This window comes from Hyposmocoma kahamanoa, unplaced genomic scaffold (assembly GCF_003589595.1).
Source record: "Hyposmocoma kahamanoa isolate Upper Pololo Valley unplaced genomic scaffold, ASM358959v1 215, whole genome shotgun sequence".
NCBI classification, from domain to species: domain Eukaryota; kingdom Metazoa; phylum Arthropoda; class Insecta; order Lepidoptera; family Cosmopterigidae; genus Hyposmocoma; species Hyposmocoma kahamanoa.
The window spans coordinates 1,217,172-1,236,103 of NW_020653736.1; the positions used below are offsets into that span (position 1 = coordinate 1,217,172).

Genomic DNA, 18,932 nt, shown 5'->3' on the forward strand with positions numbered 1-18,932 from the left:
GATACAGTATCTACAGATTATGACGGTAATGACGCAGCTAACACCTTGATATTAAACCTCTACAAGATCAAGGTTGTAAGTTTGATGACCGCAATAATGTTTGTATAGATACTCTGGATTCTAAAGGTATAAGACGACATTCCGTGTTTGATTTAGAATTTTGGAAAAAACAGAAAATTGGTCCTGGTCAGGGTTATTAACACCCGTTTTCAAATTTTTATCATTTTGATGTCCATGACATAGAACAGTTGCAGTGCCATTTAGAGCTTTAAATCATAAAGATCTGAGGGGCACTGCCACTGCACACGTAAGTTGACAAGTCCCATGTGCCTGTAATTTCACCATCACCCTTACCCTTCGAACCCGGAACGCAGTAATGTTCATATTACTGCTTGGTGGCAGAACACTTCCTTAGACGAACTTTTTGACAAGGAGTTTTACTGCAACATAAAATTCTCTTAAGGTAGGTACTGTGATGTAGGAAATCATTAAGTTGGTCCGTATATCATTATATATACCTTTCATTGTCAGATCCATCCGAGATACAATGAAAAAAATGAAAAAGTAACTCAAATCTGCAATATCGAGTCAGACGACGTTGATAACGTGGAATTCTTGCCGAAGTTGAGTGATTTCGAATACCAAAGTAAGTTTTTCTGTATCAATTCAGGCTTCGTTGAAGCTTCGTTTGTTTTTAAATGTACAAGTATATGCTTCTGTCTAGATATTATTAATATCTGAACAAATAAACGTAAACGCCGTAAACAAATTGTGTGAAATACAAAAAACAAAGTGTAACACTTTTTAAAACGAAGTAAAATTTTTTATGATATCAAGTGATAGGACGAACAAGTCGTGCGCCTGGTGGTAAGCGACACGCCTGTCAGAGCTTTAAATAAAAATCTGAGGGGCACTGCCACTGCGCCGTCACCCAAGTTTATAAGTCCCATGTGCCTGTTATTTCACCAGCACCTTTAACATTCAAAACCAAACGTTCACATTACTTGGCGGTAGAAATAGGTTTTCACAAGGAGCTCTACTGCTATTAAAGTGGACCGAAGGTTGAAATGGTTACAAATGCAAGTTATTTGCAATAGTTATAATTTTCAAACCAACTAATCATATCGCTTTTAAATCACGTGAAGTACGAAATTCAAACTGACGAATCAGATGCATTTAATATTGCGCTAACTGCAGTTTGAAATTCAAAGTCACCAATTGCATGGTTGATACGTAATTAACACATTAATGTGACTATTACACGATGTATTGCATTTAAACTAGCAATGAAGTTTGATTGTAGGTACCACGTTAACAAATAACAGCGTCAGCAGTAAATAATTCGTTTAACCTGCTGATAGCTGCTGTCTATAACAAATCGGCACCGTAGTGTTTCGGATTGAACGATAGAGAGAGCCAGCTCATAACCCAAGACAGGCAATACATGTGCAATAGACTCCTTAGTATCGCAAATTGACATTCTAGTTCCATCCTCACCGATCTTCCTTTGGTCACTAAGAAGTTTCAAACACTCCATTCGTATGTCATTGTCTTATCACCCATTCCTAAGAATAGAAGAAGCGCGGACACGTGTTCACAAAAACGGTCAAGGAACAGAATATACGTCCATGCCTGAGGTTGATCTAAGTGCAATGCAAGAACAAGACCAAGACTGCAAGATCAGTTTTGGACAACACTAATGTCAATGACTACCACCCACACGCACGAAGCACTTTGCTTCGTCGTTTCTGATGCATATGGTAAAGGAATGGAATACATTGCGTGACTCAAAAGGTGCAATTTAAGGCTGGTCAAAGCCAGAGTGAATTTTTCATTTACTAGGCAATCACATCACATGGTTGGCCATATGGTCGCTGAGATCGTGGCCAAGCGTTTGTGTATTTTGCATTAAAAAATAAATATATTTGCCTTTTTTTACAATGCACATTCGCTTTCGACCTTTTTACTTGTTTTACGCACCGCTCTGTCACCAAAGAGGCGTACTGTACTGCTCAATTAATGGTCTCTACATAAAAGTCGCCAAATTTTGGGTTTGAATGCTTTCTTGGCTATATGGCGCTCCGTGTTAAGTGCGACATTTGAAATGTTTGTTCAGGATATGTATATGTTCGACAGTCTGTGCTACGTCCGCGGAACAGCATTCGTCATCGCAGAGTCTGAACTCAAGGATGCGGTGTCAATGTTTGCCGGTTTAACGATCCTAACAAATTACGACATTTGCAGGTAGCTTTGCTCACAACGGTCGAGAAGCCCAAGTATGGGCAAAGGCTACGTTGGAATTAGGTGTCGAAAAATTAGATGAGGAATTAGTCTTGTATGAAGACGATGGCATTGCTATACCAGTACGGTGAGTACCAGTGCACACAAAATCTGAATCCAATCTTAAAAGATATGGAGTTTACCCTGAACTACAACCGATTTATTAACTAGTTTTCAAGGTGAAGGAAAACAATGGAAGTGAAATAATATTTTTTCCAATCTAACAAACAAACAAACCAACAACGTTTCAGGTTCTTTGCCAGTCCCATGGTCAGGCCTTACTGTCGATACTCATGCTTATTCTTAGTTGAATCGTAGTCTACTTTTTTGATAAGGTAGGCCCTTATTGCATGAATTCAGGTACCAAGTCTCTATTTACTGGCACGACAGTCGTCTACGGTGGTTTGTTTGAAGAAAACAAATATAAGCGACTTACATCCGAAAAATACCTTAAGGATACAAAATTTTCAACAAAATTTCCATGTTAGCCCTAGCAATCCATGAGACCAGAGAGGAAATCGTGGTGTTACTTTCTCGACAGAGAAGAGCGGTTGTCAACTTTAAGATGTACGTGTTGAAACTGAATAGTGCAGTTGTTGGCAATAGTGGCGAAATTGGTGACTTTGGGCTTGTTTTTGTAACTTATTCTTGGTTAATTCTTCTGTCCATTACAGCCATACCACAAAGAAATATAATCTTGCCGATGGCTCCCTGAGAAGACATTCAGTCATAAATTACTACAATTACAATAAAAACGTTAGTGTCGAGAATCTTGAAGTGCCTGACGGTAAGTGGCAACGAAAGATCTACTAATCATAATTTGCTAATAAATTACTTACTTAATGCTAAAGCGACAAGCGTAAATATCTATTTAAGCGCTAGGTGAGTTATTACTCCTTTAAATTTTCTGAATCTTGGATCAAAAATGTCCAAACAAAAATGCCGATACAATAATATCAGGGGGTCATGATTTAATTGTAGGGATCATCGTAACTCCTTCTACGTAGGAGGCTTAATATCTGGGATACCTATTGTGAAGTTAATTTAATTGTTTCAGATATTAAATGCACGAGCTTTGACTATGATTTCCATCAAGGAATCCAGTTTTTGCATCCGACAATACCTAGTGACGTCAGAAGTGCCTTTAAAAAGTAACGTGCATTTTGGATTATCGTGCTCATCTTATTCATCATTAACTTTACCTCCATTCTCATGAACAGTCAACAAAATGCGTCGATGATAACATAAAAAGTAAAACCTAATGAATAAAAAATTTTTGGATTATATTTACGTAAAGACTTTTTTTTATCAAGTAACGGGACGAACAAGTCGTGCGCCTGATTGTAAACCACACGTCTGTCCATAACAATTGCAGTATTTGAGACGTAAGTTGACAAGTCACATGTGCCTGTAATGTCGCCAGCACCCTTACCCTTCAAAACCGAAACAGTAATGCTGACATTTATGCTTGGCAGCATAAATAGGTAAGGTGGCAGTACTTCCCTGGATGAACTCTTTCACAAGGAGCTCTACTGCTACTGTATCTTTACCGTAATGTTTTTGGATAAAAATTATATTAATTGTACAGTTTAACTAACTGTCAGTTTGTACAACTTATCTTCAAATTAATGCCCATGGCTCAAATGTGAATGACGCTTGCGTATCTGTAGGACCTACACCACATCATCATTACATGCCATGCTATCAAGCAATTTTTTTTTTCAATATTTCAGTACTTATTTACAAGCAAACATTTATAAAGTACGTGACAAAATTTAAATTACGTGTACCCTGTTAGGGTGTAGCTAAACGTTTAAAAATAGGAAATAAGAAGCTTTGTTACGTGTTGTCTGTGTCATGTTAAAATCATCTTAATGCTTAAAATTTTCATTAATATCCTATGTTTTGCAGTCATTTGTTTGAAAATAATTTGGATCTACTAACTCTACAATGAATTAAGAGTGATTGATGTCTTCACTTCTTCTTGTGACAGCTGGCGCTGTACAATATGACGAGCAAAATTTGTTTTGATTGTTTGGCTCGTCTTTAAGTATTGTTTAACAGGTCTCCATAATAATATTTAAACATTATTTGATACCATATCGGTCAAAAATAAACACAAAACCAAATTTGTGGACAATATTCTCTGATGCATTTTTTAAAGTAAATTATCTGCAGCAGCAGCGTAATATCCGCTATACACTTGTTTTACTATCAACCTGTTGATATTCTACTGCTGAACATAGACGACAATAAAGGTATCGTCAATAATAGGTGCTGTTGTTTCAGATACAAGAAGCATCACAACAGGAAGTATAAAGGTGAAGAGCATGAGATGAGAAAAAACATTTTCAAGGATAATTGGGAGTGAGCACCATATCTAAATAATTACAATATTTTTCTAAAGAATCATTTCGTAAACATCAGAAACTACTAACTTGCCTGGTTTTCAGATCAAAAGTTTTGATACTGATGAACCCCGTTGAACATCAATTATGTTTCAACAGGGATCTATATTTGAACCTTTGTCCTTTATTGCCGTGACAATGGATACTAACGTATTTTTTTCTTTATAAATAATTGATTTACAGATTCATCAACGACCATAACAGCAAGAATCTTGGATACGTTCTAGAAGTTAACGAATTTGCTGACAAACGATATAACGAGTTGCGTTATTTAACTGGCATTCGTTCATTCGACGAGGTACCAATCAAATCACGCAAGGGACATAATGGACCAATAAAGGCGCATAATAATTCTCATAAATCAATCAAAGCGCATAAGAGATCTGGCGGACCCCCAATCAGGGATCGTGACGGTTCTAACGGACCAATCAAAGGATCTCCTTATACCGAAGAAGAGTTACCTGAAAACTTTGATTTGAGAATGTTAGGAGTTATTTCACCAGTGCAAAGTAAGTGTTATGGATTGAAATAGCTCGAGGCTGTCTGTGTGTCAATGATTTTTCTCTATAGTACCATTTGAAGGTCTTATTTTCATTCAGTGTTTTCCATTCTTTGAATGGGATAGGCAAAGACTATCAATAGCCACTTTTTACGATCCTGATAAGCCTCTCTTGCTCGAAATAATATTCATTAATGTTTTAATGCCAGCCCTTTTATTCTTCTCATTACGCACTCCAGCCTTTTGAAGAATGTTATCAGTTTTTGTGGCTATCTGCTTCTAGTATTGTAGAATCCACGTAGAATCTTCCTTTTCACTATAAAAACATTTCTTTCGTCACTATACTTTCAATCATCAACTTCGTGTGCTACCTCCATTGACTTACAATTATATGGACGTCGGGTCCGCGATAAAAAGTGTCCGAACTTATAGGCCGTTAAAATCGTATACAGAGCGTCATTCACGCTTTAGTCTTCGCTTGTTCGACTGACAGCGAAGTAAGCAAAATTAGACATTACTGCGATGACATTACAATTTAAATTCAACGTTTTAGCTTTTTCATATTCCTTTACATGTCACTACGTTTAAATAGGTTGAGTTGGGACATTTTTTTCGTGGTTTTTGTATTGTACCCGTCATCCATTTATTTGTAAGTCAATGGTTACCTCTATATATTTTTTTTACTTTTTTAATTTTTTTTCATGCAGACCACATCGTTCACCGATCACACTATTCCTCACTCTATCATAAGATAACTGTACATTACATTATGTTTCTCACCTTGGTTCTTGTAAAGGGTCTCTTATATCCGTGAAACAATCCATGGCATCTGGGCTTCCTTTTCCGCTTGCAAATTCTATGGTCGTGTCTAATGAAAACGTTTCTTCTGTTTTTGTTGCAGACCAGGCTCATTGCGGGTCATGCTGGGCATTTGCAGCCGCAGCAACGTTGGAAGGAGCGATTGCACATTCCAATGGAGGGCGAATTTTGGATTTCAGTGAACAGGCACTTGTAGATTGTGCTTGGGAGTACGTATTAGATTTATTTCCATCCAACTGTATTTGAATCGTGGTGTAAACAGATTGGTATGCTTTACTATCCTAAACGTTAGGTGCAAGATGGAACTCTGATTACAGACCTTGAAACTTAATAGTTTTAGTTACAATTTTGACGGTTACATATTATTTGGTTCAATACAGAGCTTCATGTTGTATGTTCCTCCTGCTTCATTCGCCTACAAAGCCTGAAATACTCCATTCTTATGTGTTATAGCTAGATTCTGGCAGCGTTTGTGTCACATTACAGCTTGATGGTAGAAATACGTATGGTGGCAGTACTTCACTAGACGAACTCTTTCACAAGGAGCTCACCTTACTGATTTCTGCCGCCAAGCAGTAATGGGAGCATTAATGGGTGATGGTGAAATTACAGGCATATGGGACTTCTCAACATATGTCTCAGGGCGACGGGTACAGTTTCAGCGTCCATCAGATCTTTGCGATTTAAAGCTCTGAGTGGCACTGCAACTGCTACAGACAGGCGTACGACTTGTTCGTCCCGTTACTCAATAATAAAAGCCTAAGTCGAGTCTTCGTAATAATGGCTGCTAGAACCTATGTGATAGCTAGTTAAATATCGTTATGAAAATGTTGTTCGGTATGATATATCGGTATGAAATGACAAACGTAGATTTGACAATATAAACTTTGTTTATCTTCTTTTTCATCTTCCTGTCCTTATCTCACGCTAGGTGGGGTCGACACAACATGTATTTTTCTTCCACTCTCGCCTATGGGCCATCATTTCCCAGGTTCGATTCCCGGGCCGGGAGAAATATTTGTATGGCCTACATGTATTTCTCTCGTGAGTTTGGGTGTAATTTGTGGTTGTCTATGTGTGTGTCCATGGCACCCGCGACACAGGGTTTGCCTAATGCGGGGCTATGTTGATTGTATGTGCGTTATTATTTCCATACTCACACCTTTCATATCCATGTCAAATATCACACATCTCTGTCGGTTCTCACGGATAAGTTTTCAAGTTGGTACAGCACTTTTTTATCTGACAATAGATTTTTTTCACCTGTTATTTCTAGTTACGACTGCGAAGGATGCCAGGGGACGTTGTCCATAGGATCTGTGTTTGAATATGTGAAAGCTCATGGGATCCCCACCGTAGACGAATACGGGCCTTATTTGGAAGAGGTAAGCCTATCATGAAAAAGTATATATAAGTATACATAAGTTAGTAATGGTGAGTAGTAGAAGGTGAAAAACTGTGGTACAGTACTGCTGTCATACTGAGCATGTGAAACCATTTGTGACCTCTATTAGAAGTAGAATCAGCCGACCTTCCTGGCCTAGCGGTTTGCATTGTGGGCGCTGGATAACGGTTTTATTCCCGGTAGGACCAATTTGAGAAATGAACTTATCTAAATCGGTTCTGGCCTGGGTGTTCTGCGTCCTGATTTTGATCGAGCAGAATCGAGCCGATCGGGTAGTCTCGAAATCAGGTGGGTTTCTGAGCAAGAAGATGAACCTGATTCCTACTATATCTTTCTAATTTGTGAGTTAAGTTAAATATTGTTCCGATTTAAAATGTCAAAAGTTTCCGGTCGGCCAGTTGTGATTCGCAGTTATGCACCTTGACTCGGAAAAGACGCACTTCCCGATCGGGAGAGGCAATCAAAGCAGCTTGTTTGGATGTTCTGGGTTGTGCCTATGGTACAGGGAATTCCCTAGTTCGAAATTGGCAATTGGTGTGGTTGCTTAATACATTATTTTTAAGGCGCTTTCAAATAAGCCGCTGTTAGAACCGCATCTATTGCGCGGCGGAACTGCTATCCCATATTGCAGGGTGTTGTTTTACATTCTTTATAATTTCTTCGATTCAATTTTCATCCATCGTGGTTAATTTGAAAAATTAACTTGTACGCCTCTCTAACCGTGACTACGCAACCAAACGTGACTGCAGCGCGATAGTCGCGCGGCCGCGGCTGTAGCGCCTCTAGAAATTGTATGAAAATTGACAGTCGCGCGGATACAGCGCGTCTAACATAGGCTAATTTGAACGCGCCCTTTTTATCTATTTTACACTCTCGCCCATGGCCTAAAAGATAAATGTATTATTAATTATTTAAACAGATAAGGTATAAAAATACAATAAAAGATTAAAACTGGGATGGGAGAAACAGCTCAATTTTATTCTAGGTCCCCTTGAAGCTAGCAGTGTTCCCCTTTGTGCAGATATGGTTCCCCTTTGTATCTATCTTTAATTAATTTAATTTCTTAATTTTTCATTAATTATGAACACCGGAATTACTGAAGGCATTGAGTGCTACAGCTGGCAATGTGTTAGCGATGTGAAAAAATCTGACTCTTGATTTTATTGAATGTCAGGATGTGCCACCACTGTGATATTCAATTAGGGCTGGCTCCGCAGCTGACCTGGCGGAAATAATGAAAAGTAATAAGTACCAGGATCTTGGCTCCAACTGCCTAGTTGCAGCTTTTCGAGTCAAAACCCTTGGCCCGTGGGGTCCCAGTACATCATCTGCACAAAATTTATCCAAAAAAATAAACGACTGTCTGGGAAACCCAAGGGCCGGCAACTACCTTGCCCAACGCATTAGCAGTACAAAGGAGGGTAGGGTAGGAAAGGGAAAGAGCAAGATTAACTTATTTAGACATTAAAAAATGAAAGATCGAATGACGTGTGGGGCGATAAGGGGTGTGCCTGTATGAATGAAGTAAGTTCCTAAGTTTAAAAACTACATTAAAAATATTTTGATTGAAAAGTCATGTCATAAAATTAAAGACTACTTACTACATGTTAAATAAAGATGTATGGAATGATGACATGGTTCTAGATTCCACACAAATTTGATTCAAAGTGTATTCCATGGTATTTAAGTTTATTTGAAAAGAGCAATCCCTAGAGTTTCTTGCTCGTTCTTCTCAGGGAGGTCAGCGTAGTGAACGAGCAGTAGCTTAAATGTGACGATTTCAAGTGTAAATTTATTTTACCTATGGAATAAATAATCTTTGACTTTGACTTTGACTTTAAGAATCCATTAATATAATCGTCGCCTGTAAATATAATCTCAATTATTTTTACATGCGACTTGCATCCAACTTAGTCTTCAGCATTAATTATCATTTCTAAACGAAATTATAATTAAATTATTTCTCCTCAGGATGGCTACTGCAAAGTCGGCAATATGTCGCATCTGCAAAAAATAAAGAGTGCCGAAGAAGTCACACCTAATGACGAGGAGGCGTTGAAGACCGCCATATACAAATATGGGCCTGTAGCACTCGGCGTTCATGTGTCTCAAGCAATGATATTTTATAAAAGCGGAATCTTTTATGATCCTGAGTGGTAAGTAATTGTGTTTAAAAGAAACTACATGAAGGTCGTGAGTACTACGACTACGCTACAGCCAATAGGAGTTACTTGGTACTTGGTGCAACGGTCTGGTATCCGCAACTCGACGACAAAGCGCCTATTTTGCGTGTGGTGGGTGCAGGGTCCTACTCGTGCCACCCAAGCTCCTCCAGGAATCTCAGCAATCTCCTTGGTTAGCTGAAGACTTCGGGGAGCGACCTTGGCACTCCAAGGTACTTAGCCCTGTCGTTGGCCACGCCGGAGCACTGGAGTAGGATGTGCGCAGCCGTTTCCTCCCCCTCCATGCACGCTCTGTATAGAGGGCTGTCTGTGATACCTAAATTGAAAAGGTGTTTATTGTATGGACCATGACCCGTTAGAGCGCGAAGCTCTTGCCTTTTAAGTTTAACTAATATTCGAGATAGACTGGCATTGAGCGTTGGGAGTGCTTCCCTCGCTTGTCTACAAACCGTAAGTGTGGTCCATGTATTATTATGTAAAGATTTTGTACCTTTGTGTATAGTTGTTCTGGACCATTGGCAGGGGAGGTACACTATCGGTTCTGGTCCTACAGCGTCCGTCTCCGACCCTTTCCTGGCTAGTTCATCTGCTACATCATTGCCACGTGAGCCGCTGTGTCCTTTAATCCATTGAAGAGTTACGTGGTTTTGTTTGCCAATAGGAGTTAGGGCGCGGTCCATTTATGTCGTGACGACAGATAATCGTGCAGTTTAAAGTGTCGTGGCTTATATATTTAAATGAAGTTATTCACGTATAATAAAACTCGATGAAGGGCACATTTATTCGATACAAATTTCATCGCGCTCACCCCGCGCGGCCGTAGAGCGGAATCCGCGTTCCCGCCGCGCAGCAACCGCATGCGTCTAACTGTCGTGGCAAAATACACTCTATTTGTTTAGCGTTTTAACTTAAATGAGCGTCCCGGCCACGCGGGCAAGCCTGACTGGCGCGCGGCGGCCGCGGCCGCGCGGTTGCATTATTCAGAGGAATTTAAGTGTTGTTGCCTAGTAAATAGAATTCAGATTCCGAGGCCGCGCGAAAACTTTCCCCTCGTGTAACTGGGCGCTAACTGTCGTTCACGACTTTTTCGACGTTACGACGACAGACTGTCGTAATAATGGGAAGAGCTAGAATGACAGTCATCAGACGATAAATAAAACGTCACGATGAACATTTGTGACGACAGATCGTATCGTAGTTTCAAAAGATTCTGTCGTGCAAACGACATGGTGGTTGTCGTGAACCGATAGATTGTCGTATTTAGTGGGAACAACTAGACACGACAGTCGTTCAACCATAAAATAAAAACGTCCACGACTCAGTCACGACTGATAGTCGTGATATGGGAACAGGCTAAACTGGAAACTAACAAAAATGGGAACGCGCCCTTAAAGTAATTCAGGAAATTGTGCCCTATCGTAATTCAAAGGCTTCAAACTGATATATTTAACAATTATAGGATTCCTGTTGAAAACCAAAATTTTGCAGGTTCTATGTAGTAGGTACTTAAAGAGAAATCTTCAAAATTAGAATAGAATAGAATACATTTATTACATAACACAACAACACAATAATAAACAGTAAAAAATAAAAAGTAAAAAAAAAATAATAAAACAGAACTAAATTTAAACTAAAACAAACTAAATTAAAACAAACAGAAAATGAATAACAAAAAACAAAACTAAACATAATTAATTAAAAATAAAATCTTAGCAATAAATAATTATGCGATGCGAAATTACGTACAACGTTAGATATTTTACCCTTAAAAAATTCGTTTAAGACTTTCATTTTGAACTGTTTTCGGTATTTTATATGATCGGGTGAAGTACTTACTGTCGTGTAATACATTAGCACATTCTTTAGACAATAGGCCACAATAGTATACTGTTTACCGTCGATACGATAAGGAGAAGAAGGTAGAAACTAAAAACTGGCATAATTAATTGATATCTATAAAATTAGTTTTTATCACATCTCTTTGGTATTATATATATATATAATATATATATATATATAACTTTAAATTATCATGAAACGGAAGCCCTACTGTAGTAGTAATTGGAATTAAATAATTATAAATTAAACCAAAAACTGAGCCAACCTCAAAATTATAACGAATGTTTTTGTGGCGACAATTTTATCATCACGAAAATTTCGTGCAATACCTCAGTACTTACTGTATATAAACACACATACCCATATGAGTGACAGTGACATATTTATCACAATTCGCATATTCATATGTAACCAACTTGTAATAATAATTATATTAGAAACGTTAGTGTAAAGAGATTGAAATGAAATTGCTGGACATTTTAAGAAATTTACCTCAGGTTTTTCACGATTTTTAAATAATTGTTACGTTCGTGGGTGTCCAGTAAGTAGCACGACAAACTGCGTGGGGTGATAGCCTAGGTCAAGGCCTACCTAGACAACATAAAGTATGTTCCGCAAAAATCAGTGGTTCTCAAGTTATGTAGTATTTAGTATAATTTTAAAAAATCCCTTCCCTGCATCAGATTTTAATTTTAATTTACATAAAAAACTAATTTAAGGATTTTTTTTCAGCTGTAATTATTCTTGAATATTGGTTCAACATAATAGTAAATGTTCGGTTCCTAAGAAAAGCCGCAAAAAATATTAAAAAGGTCGTCAAACTTTTTTCCTTAATTTTTTATTTCTTGACCTTTTATGTTAACCTACAGTGGTGTAAAAAAAATGTATGGGGCTGTTTTATTTAACCTTTTTTAAAACATGTCTGTTCATTGCTGATTTCAAAAAAGTACAACACTTATGGATTCCCATTCCCATAAAATAAAATAAAAATATTTTTAACCAATGAGTAAAAATTTTCTAGAAATCAAGAATATCGTTACTTTTCTAAAACACCGTAATAACACTAGCCCAGCAATTCGGCTGCATCTAAAACACGTTTGCCATTTCTCTCTCACTCCCTGTGGATGGGAAAGAAACAATAGTGAACGGCTTGCCCCACCCCACAAGCGACCTATCTACCTGCCGAACCAGTTTGGACAGGCCGATCTAGTACGTTGCCGTTAGTCATCACGCGCACACGCACAACTTTTTCATCGCCAAGTACTTTTTGACTCCTACCGACCGACCTATTATTTATTTACACCGGACTCTTGTTTCTGCCTTTCGATTTGGACTTTAATGTGTTTGTGATTACCCTGCGACAACTTGGCAAGCTTTTGGACTACGGACTGCACTTAGCTATTTGGATTTTTTGTGAAATTTTCAACTGCCGAAAACACTGTGCTGTTGTTGTTGTTGTTGAACATGGCAGCTAATCGCCGCGTTTATGAACCTTACACTCAAAGAGAGTACGCTGAAATGCACGTTATTTACGGGGAAGCGGGCCAAATCTCCCGTGCTGCAGCGCGCCTTTATCAGGAACGATACCCTGACCGAAGACATCCACATCATGAAATGTTTACGCGAATCCATAACGCCTACACGCAAGGAAGACTGCCTGGTCAGCGAGGCGGCGGTGGACGGCCCCAAGTTGCCGACGAGGACATTATTCTTCAAGAACGACAAGACGATCCATCTACTTCGGTGCGGGGAATTTCACTGCGCACGGGTATCCCTAAGTCTACGGTTCATTTTGTGCTTCAAAGACATGGATACTACCCGTTTCATATTCAACGTGTGCAAACGCTAATGGACAGAGATTACGAACAAAGAATGATTTTTTTGTCGTCGCATGCTTCAAATGCATCAAGAAGATCCATTGTTCTTCAACAAAATACTTTGGACCGACGAATCGGCGTGTCGAAAAGATGGATTTTTTAATATGCACAACTTGCACAACTGGCAACTGGCAAACGCACATGAAGCCAGAGAAGATCGGTCCCAGTACCAATTTAAAATAATTTATGGACTGGGATTTTCAACGAGGAAATCATAGGACCCGTGGAACTGCCGCAAGTTTTAAATGGGGCAAGATATTTAGAATTTCTTAGAGAAACTTTGCCCCCGCTGCTTGCCGATGTTAATGAGGACTTACGCCAGGAGATGTGGTTGCAAAATGACGGCTGTCCGGCCCATTATGCAGTAGAAGTAAGAAACCATTTGAATGCAGTCTTTCCAGGAAGATGGATCGGAAGACTTGGACCAATATTATGGCCACCAAGGTCACCTGACCTCAATCCCTTAGATTTCTTTTATTGGGGTTGTTTAAAAGATAAAATTTATGCCAAACCAATAAGAAATGATGAAGAACTGCGAGCCAGAATAAACGCAGCTTCGCGCGAAATCACGCAAATGAATCTAAGAAGGCTTAGAACGCAATTTTTAAGACGTTGTCGATTATGTATTCGAGCTAGAGGCAGGCAATTCGAACATTTGCTGTAATTTTTTTTTATTAAAAATATTAACTGTATTTTTTGTTTTATTTTAGTAATGTACCTTACCTGTACCTTATACTGCTTTTTTTCACACCGGCAATAAATATTGAGTATCAATATGCTAACAAAAACATTACTGAAAGGTTTTACACATTAAGTCGAAAGTTCACTTTCTTTCTGACTTTGTATAAAAGTAGCATTTTTTGGTTTTTTGTAATGAGAATCCACAAGTGTTTTTTTTTTTTTGAAATCAGCAATAAACAGACATGTTTTTAAAAAGGTTAAATAAAACAGCCCCATACATTTTCTTTACTCCACTTTAGGTTAACATAAAAGGTCAAGAAATAAAAAACTGGGAAAAAAAGTTTGACGACCTTTTTAACATTTTTTGCGGCTTTTCTTAGGAACCTATCATTTACTATTATGTTGAACCACTATTCAAAAATAATTACAGCTGAAAAAAAAATCCCTAAATTAGTTTTTTATGTAAATTAAAATGAAAAACTGATGCAGGTTAGAGATTTTTTTAAATTATACTAAATACTACATAACTTGAGAACCACTGATTTTTGCGGAACATACTTTATGTTGTTTAGGTAGGCCTCGAACTAGGCTATCACCCCACGCAGTTTGTCGTGCTACTTACTGGACACCCTGTATACAGACTGATAAAAAACCACTGACCATTTAAAGGAGCATAGTGTATAACGGAAATAAAAAATACACTACAATATTATAACTATAATAAATTCTATCACTTTCTTCTTTTTGTCATGAAATACACTAAGCCTTATCAAAATTTGGGAGATGACACTGGCTCCTGTCACACAGGCTCAGTAGTCAGAGACTACATTATCATGTTGTAAACTATTTTGCGAAATAAACATTATTATTATTATTTTAATTATAAACACCTTGTCCTATTTTATAAGTCTTTTTTTGTATATTTGATATTCTATATCTGTCATATATGTATCTGTTATTATTTTGCTTACTTCGTATTGTCACTGTATGTAACTGTGATTTTTATTCAAAGCTCTGCTTATATAATTGTCCTCAACTGGGACAGTGTGGCGGATTATGGCCTAAAGGGCTTAGTTTTTGTTGGATAGCAATGAGATGTATAATGTGGATACCTCCAATGAATACTACGTCATGTAAATTTTTTGGATGTTTTTATTTTGTTCTTTTGTGTCTTTATTTTGGGGCTTTTGAAGTTACAAGTACAGTTTTTATGAAGAAAATACGAAGAAAGAAATAGTGATGGAGAAAGTTATAACTATATTCCTTATTTTAAACCAAATAACAAAAGAGGTTATCCTGAAAATTCCAATAATTACGAATTCAAAGTTTTTGTTCAAAGTGACAATAATGTGATATAATAAGTGAAAGTGAAAACATAAATATTGACTCCCGCCGCTTAAAAGACTATTTAGGAAGCCCAAACAAGAGAACTAAGTTATTTATGAGAAAGTGAAAACATAATATGTAGAACCACAATGGAAAATATGTAATGACGATACCGCTAATTAAACGAAGATATGGCTCAAAGGACATGGAGGATATGTATCCAAGACAAAACTCTAAAATAAATGTGTCTTTATTTTTTTTTCAAAAAATTAGTTTTGTTTTGTTTATTTTTCACAAAATTCAGGGAATTATAAAAAAAATATTATGATATTTGTTAGCAGGAAAATGTCGGAAGAACACACGTGATACTGTACTTAGCTTTTATTTCTACTCAAACGATTCCAATCTTTCAACTTCCAAAATACAATCCAGTCTGAATAAAAAACGATATCGCATTACAATTTATCTACTCCCGCTAGCGTCATCTAACAGAAGCACTATTTCAAATCAAAAAATAATTATTTAAAACAGACATTAGCAGAAGTTATTTTATTAAGGTACAATCTTATAATTAATAACATTATTTAAAGTATCATTATCTAAATCAATCATTACATTGTATAAAAGTAAACATTCTAATATTAGGGGTTAAAGTATGAAATTGCCGTTTCGCACTGAAAAATTAAAACAATTTTTTTTAAGATTAAATATATTTGTTTAATCAAAGTTTTTTCCCTTGTTGTCTATATATTTCTGCCATGTAATCGGAAGGTCATTTAAACCTTTGCGATAGAAGTCTGGAGACCTGGACTCCACAGCTGTGTGAAGGGATTTTTGTATTGCTTCCTGGGAATTTTATTTCCATACAAAAAAAAATCAAATTGCGGGAAAAAATGGTAGTCGGTCGGGGCGAGGTCCGACGAATATGTAGGATGATGGATAATTTATATCTGCAGGTCTTGTAGTGGTAAAACTGTTTCTCAAGCAGTGTGAGGTGTTGCGTTATCATAGAGCAATAACGGTGAAGCTGTTTTGCTGCGAGTTCCGTCGTCATTATTCAAACGCCATATGTCATATTGTGGGTATGCTAACATTAAACCATGACGTTTCGTGGTAGTTTGATACGGATCGGCTTCCATCATTACCTTCAATTCAACGTTATTTACATTTGTGACTGGTCTTCCTCGTGGTTCTTTCTTCAAATCGTAATTTGCCGTATTGCCGGCGTTTGCCGTATTTGCGTATGCCGTATCCTCTCCAAATACAGCATTGACAGTTTCTGCTACGTTAACTCCATGTGGAAATTCGTATTCGAAAATTAGGTACTCAGATTTTCGCTGTATCTGTCTTCACGTTAAAAGCTGAATGTAAAAACAATTGAAAGTCGAACAATCAAATATCATGTTTTTTAAGTTAAGCATGTTTTACTTTTCGTGTGAAAAACGTTTCACTCTGAAATCGGACACCATACAGGTTTAATTTTAATTTAAAGTGGCCAGTAAAATAAATCGGCAATTTCATATTTTAAACCCCTATTATTAAGCGGTATAAGGAACATTGTGACGCCATCTAGCGGAACCTAATTTTAGTAACATTAAATCTACTTTTATTATAGTAATGACATTAAGGTATTTAATCTTAGCAGTAGAATAGTATTATATTTATCAGAGAATATTATTGAGGCTAACATATTAGTAAATAAAATAAGACATTAAAATTAAAACGACCTAGAATTTAAGTTGGCGTACTGATCAATGACTGGAGGTATCGATGTGTTGATGACGACTATAGAAATCACTTTATCTAGATGTGCCGACTGTACCTTTGGACTTACTGCAAGGGATTTCTTATTAGCTGTTATTTTGTTATGTCTTGCTCTTTACCGATAACTTTCTTTGTTAATATAGCCCCGTAGGCGGCATAAACCACGCGGTATCTGCGATCGGGTATGGCTATAAGGACGGCGAGCTGTTCTGGGTCATCAAGAATTCGTGGGGCGAGAGTTGGGGCTCCGATGGGTACCTCTATATTACTGCTAAGAACGATAACTGTAACGTCATGATGACGCCTTATTATGTGATAGTCACGGATTAACAAACTTAATGTTGTTTGGTTTTTGGAGATAGCTTGGATTGTTTTTTGTTTTCTGTTTGTTTATTAAATTATTATTAACACTAGTAACAGTTGATAAACTCTTGAACCACGACTTGACAATGTTTACTCCAATGATATTATAAAAATAGTCTAAGAAAATTGTCTAATCGACCATCGACTGTGTTGTAAAAGTTTTTCGTACTAATGGTATCTAATTAGTTAAGCATAGATTATACTGTTGTGTTTTGTAATTATTTACTGTCTAGGTTTAATAAATCTCACGTGCCATTGAATACTTTTTTAAATCCTTTTAGTATAAGCGCCATCTAGTTAGTTTTTCCGGAACTTTCAAAGTACGGTTGCAGTTTAAGCTTTTGGGATGTTTTATAGGTGCTGCCATCTTTCGGAATTTTCCAGTACGACTTGGTATTTTGCATCACAATCGCATGTTGTTCTAAATGATTCGTTGTTGTTTTCAATTTAATGTTTCTCATGTATAGGACAGGTTAGTAGGCTTGAAATTATAGTAGGTACACATATTCTGTGAGTAGATACATACACATTATGTTATTATTTCTATATATGTATTGTACATATAACTTATTAGTGAAGATGCTGTAAATAGATGTTAGTAGTTCTTTTATAATCGTGACCTGAATGAATAAACTTTTTTTAGCAATTGGTTATCAACCCACTTAACTGCCTCCGTGGCCGAACGGTTTCCATGCTGGACTGTCACGCAGAGGTCCCGGGTTCAATCCCGGGCCGGGAAAAATATTTGTATGGCCTACATTTATTTCTCTCGTGAGTTTGGGTGTAATTTGTGGCCATCGAGTAGTGACGAAATAAGGGCCATCCATGCCTGGCACCTCATCAGGTAAACGGGCCTTATATCACTTAACTCTCGTTTGCGCTGAAATCACAAATTAGAAAACTGAAATAGTATAGCGCCAGCAACTGACCTGTATGTACATACGTCTCCGTATATTCCAAAAATATTCTGTATTTATTGTAATAAAGATAATATCCCTAGCAATGAGGGGCTGTTCCATTCGGTGGTGTGGGAAAAACAGCAAAACATCTAATTACAAATAACACGGAATCACGTTTCATTATTAAATATGTAATTTTTAAATTTTCGTCCATTATAGCAAAGGTAAGTTAAACTGGCCGATTTGAAGTGAAACAATTGACGACACCCGTCAATTGTTTCGAACTCGGGCTAGCCAATCGGAGCGCAGTTGTCACAGTAATGATATGGCAGAATAGTTTTCAAACAAATCAAATGACATTTCGCCTCTATTTCTGGTTATATACTCGATGTTTGTGGCTGTCTATGTCAGACTATTCAGCCATGCTAACCCTATGCGGGCGTTTTTCTTCACCGAAAAGTTCATGGTGAATTTCAAATTAAATTTCGCGCGCAAATTCCGAGAAACTCACGGGTTAGGACAGGATTAGAACCGGTATTGAGATGCGGTAAAAAGGGCAATTTATCTCACATCGTATCGTAATGTGACT

The 18,932-nt window shown here is 37.3% G+C and overlaps 1 protein-coding gene across 1 annotated transcript; it reads left to right on the plus strand.

The window, feature by feature from the left end:
- The first annotated feature begins 614 nt into the window (after positions 1 to 614).
- LOC113227770 (cathepsin L1-like) lies at positions 615 to 17,537 on the plus strand. The gene is made up of 9 exons (XM_026460773.1): positions 615 to 646; positions 2,245 to 2,368; positions 3,338 to 3,431; positions 4,570 to 4,647; positions 4,872 to 5,197; positions 6,089 to 6,215; positions 7,283 to 7,391; positions 9,383 to 9,567; positions 17,225 to 17,537. Exons 2-9 carry the CDS (start codon positions 2,338 to 2,340, stop codon positions 17,409 to 17,411), a joined length of 1,137 nt encoding a protein of 378 aa, XP_026316558.1. The 5' UTR covers positions 615 to 646; positions 2,245 to 2,337; the 3' UTR covers positions 17,412 to 17,537.
- The last annotated feature ends 1,395 nt before the right edge of the window (positions 17,538 to 18,932 follow it).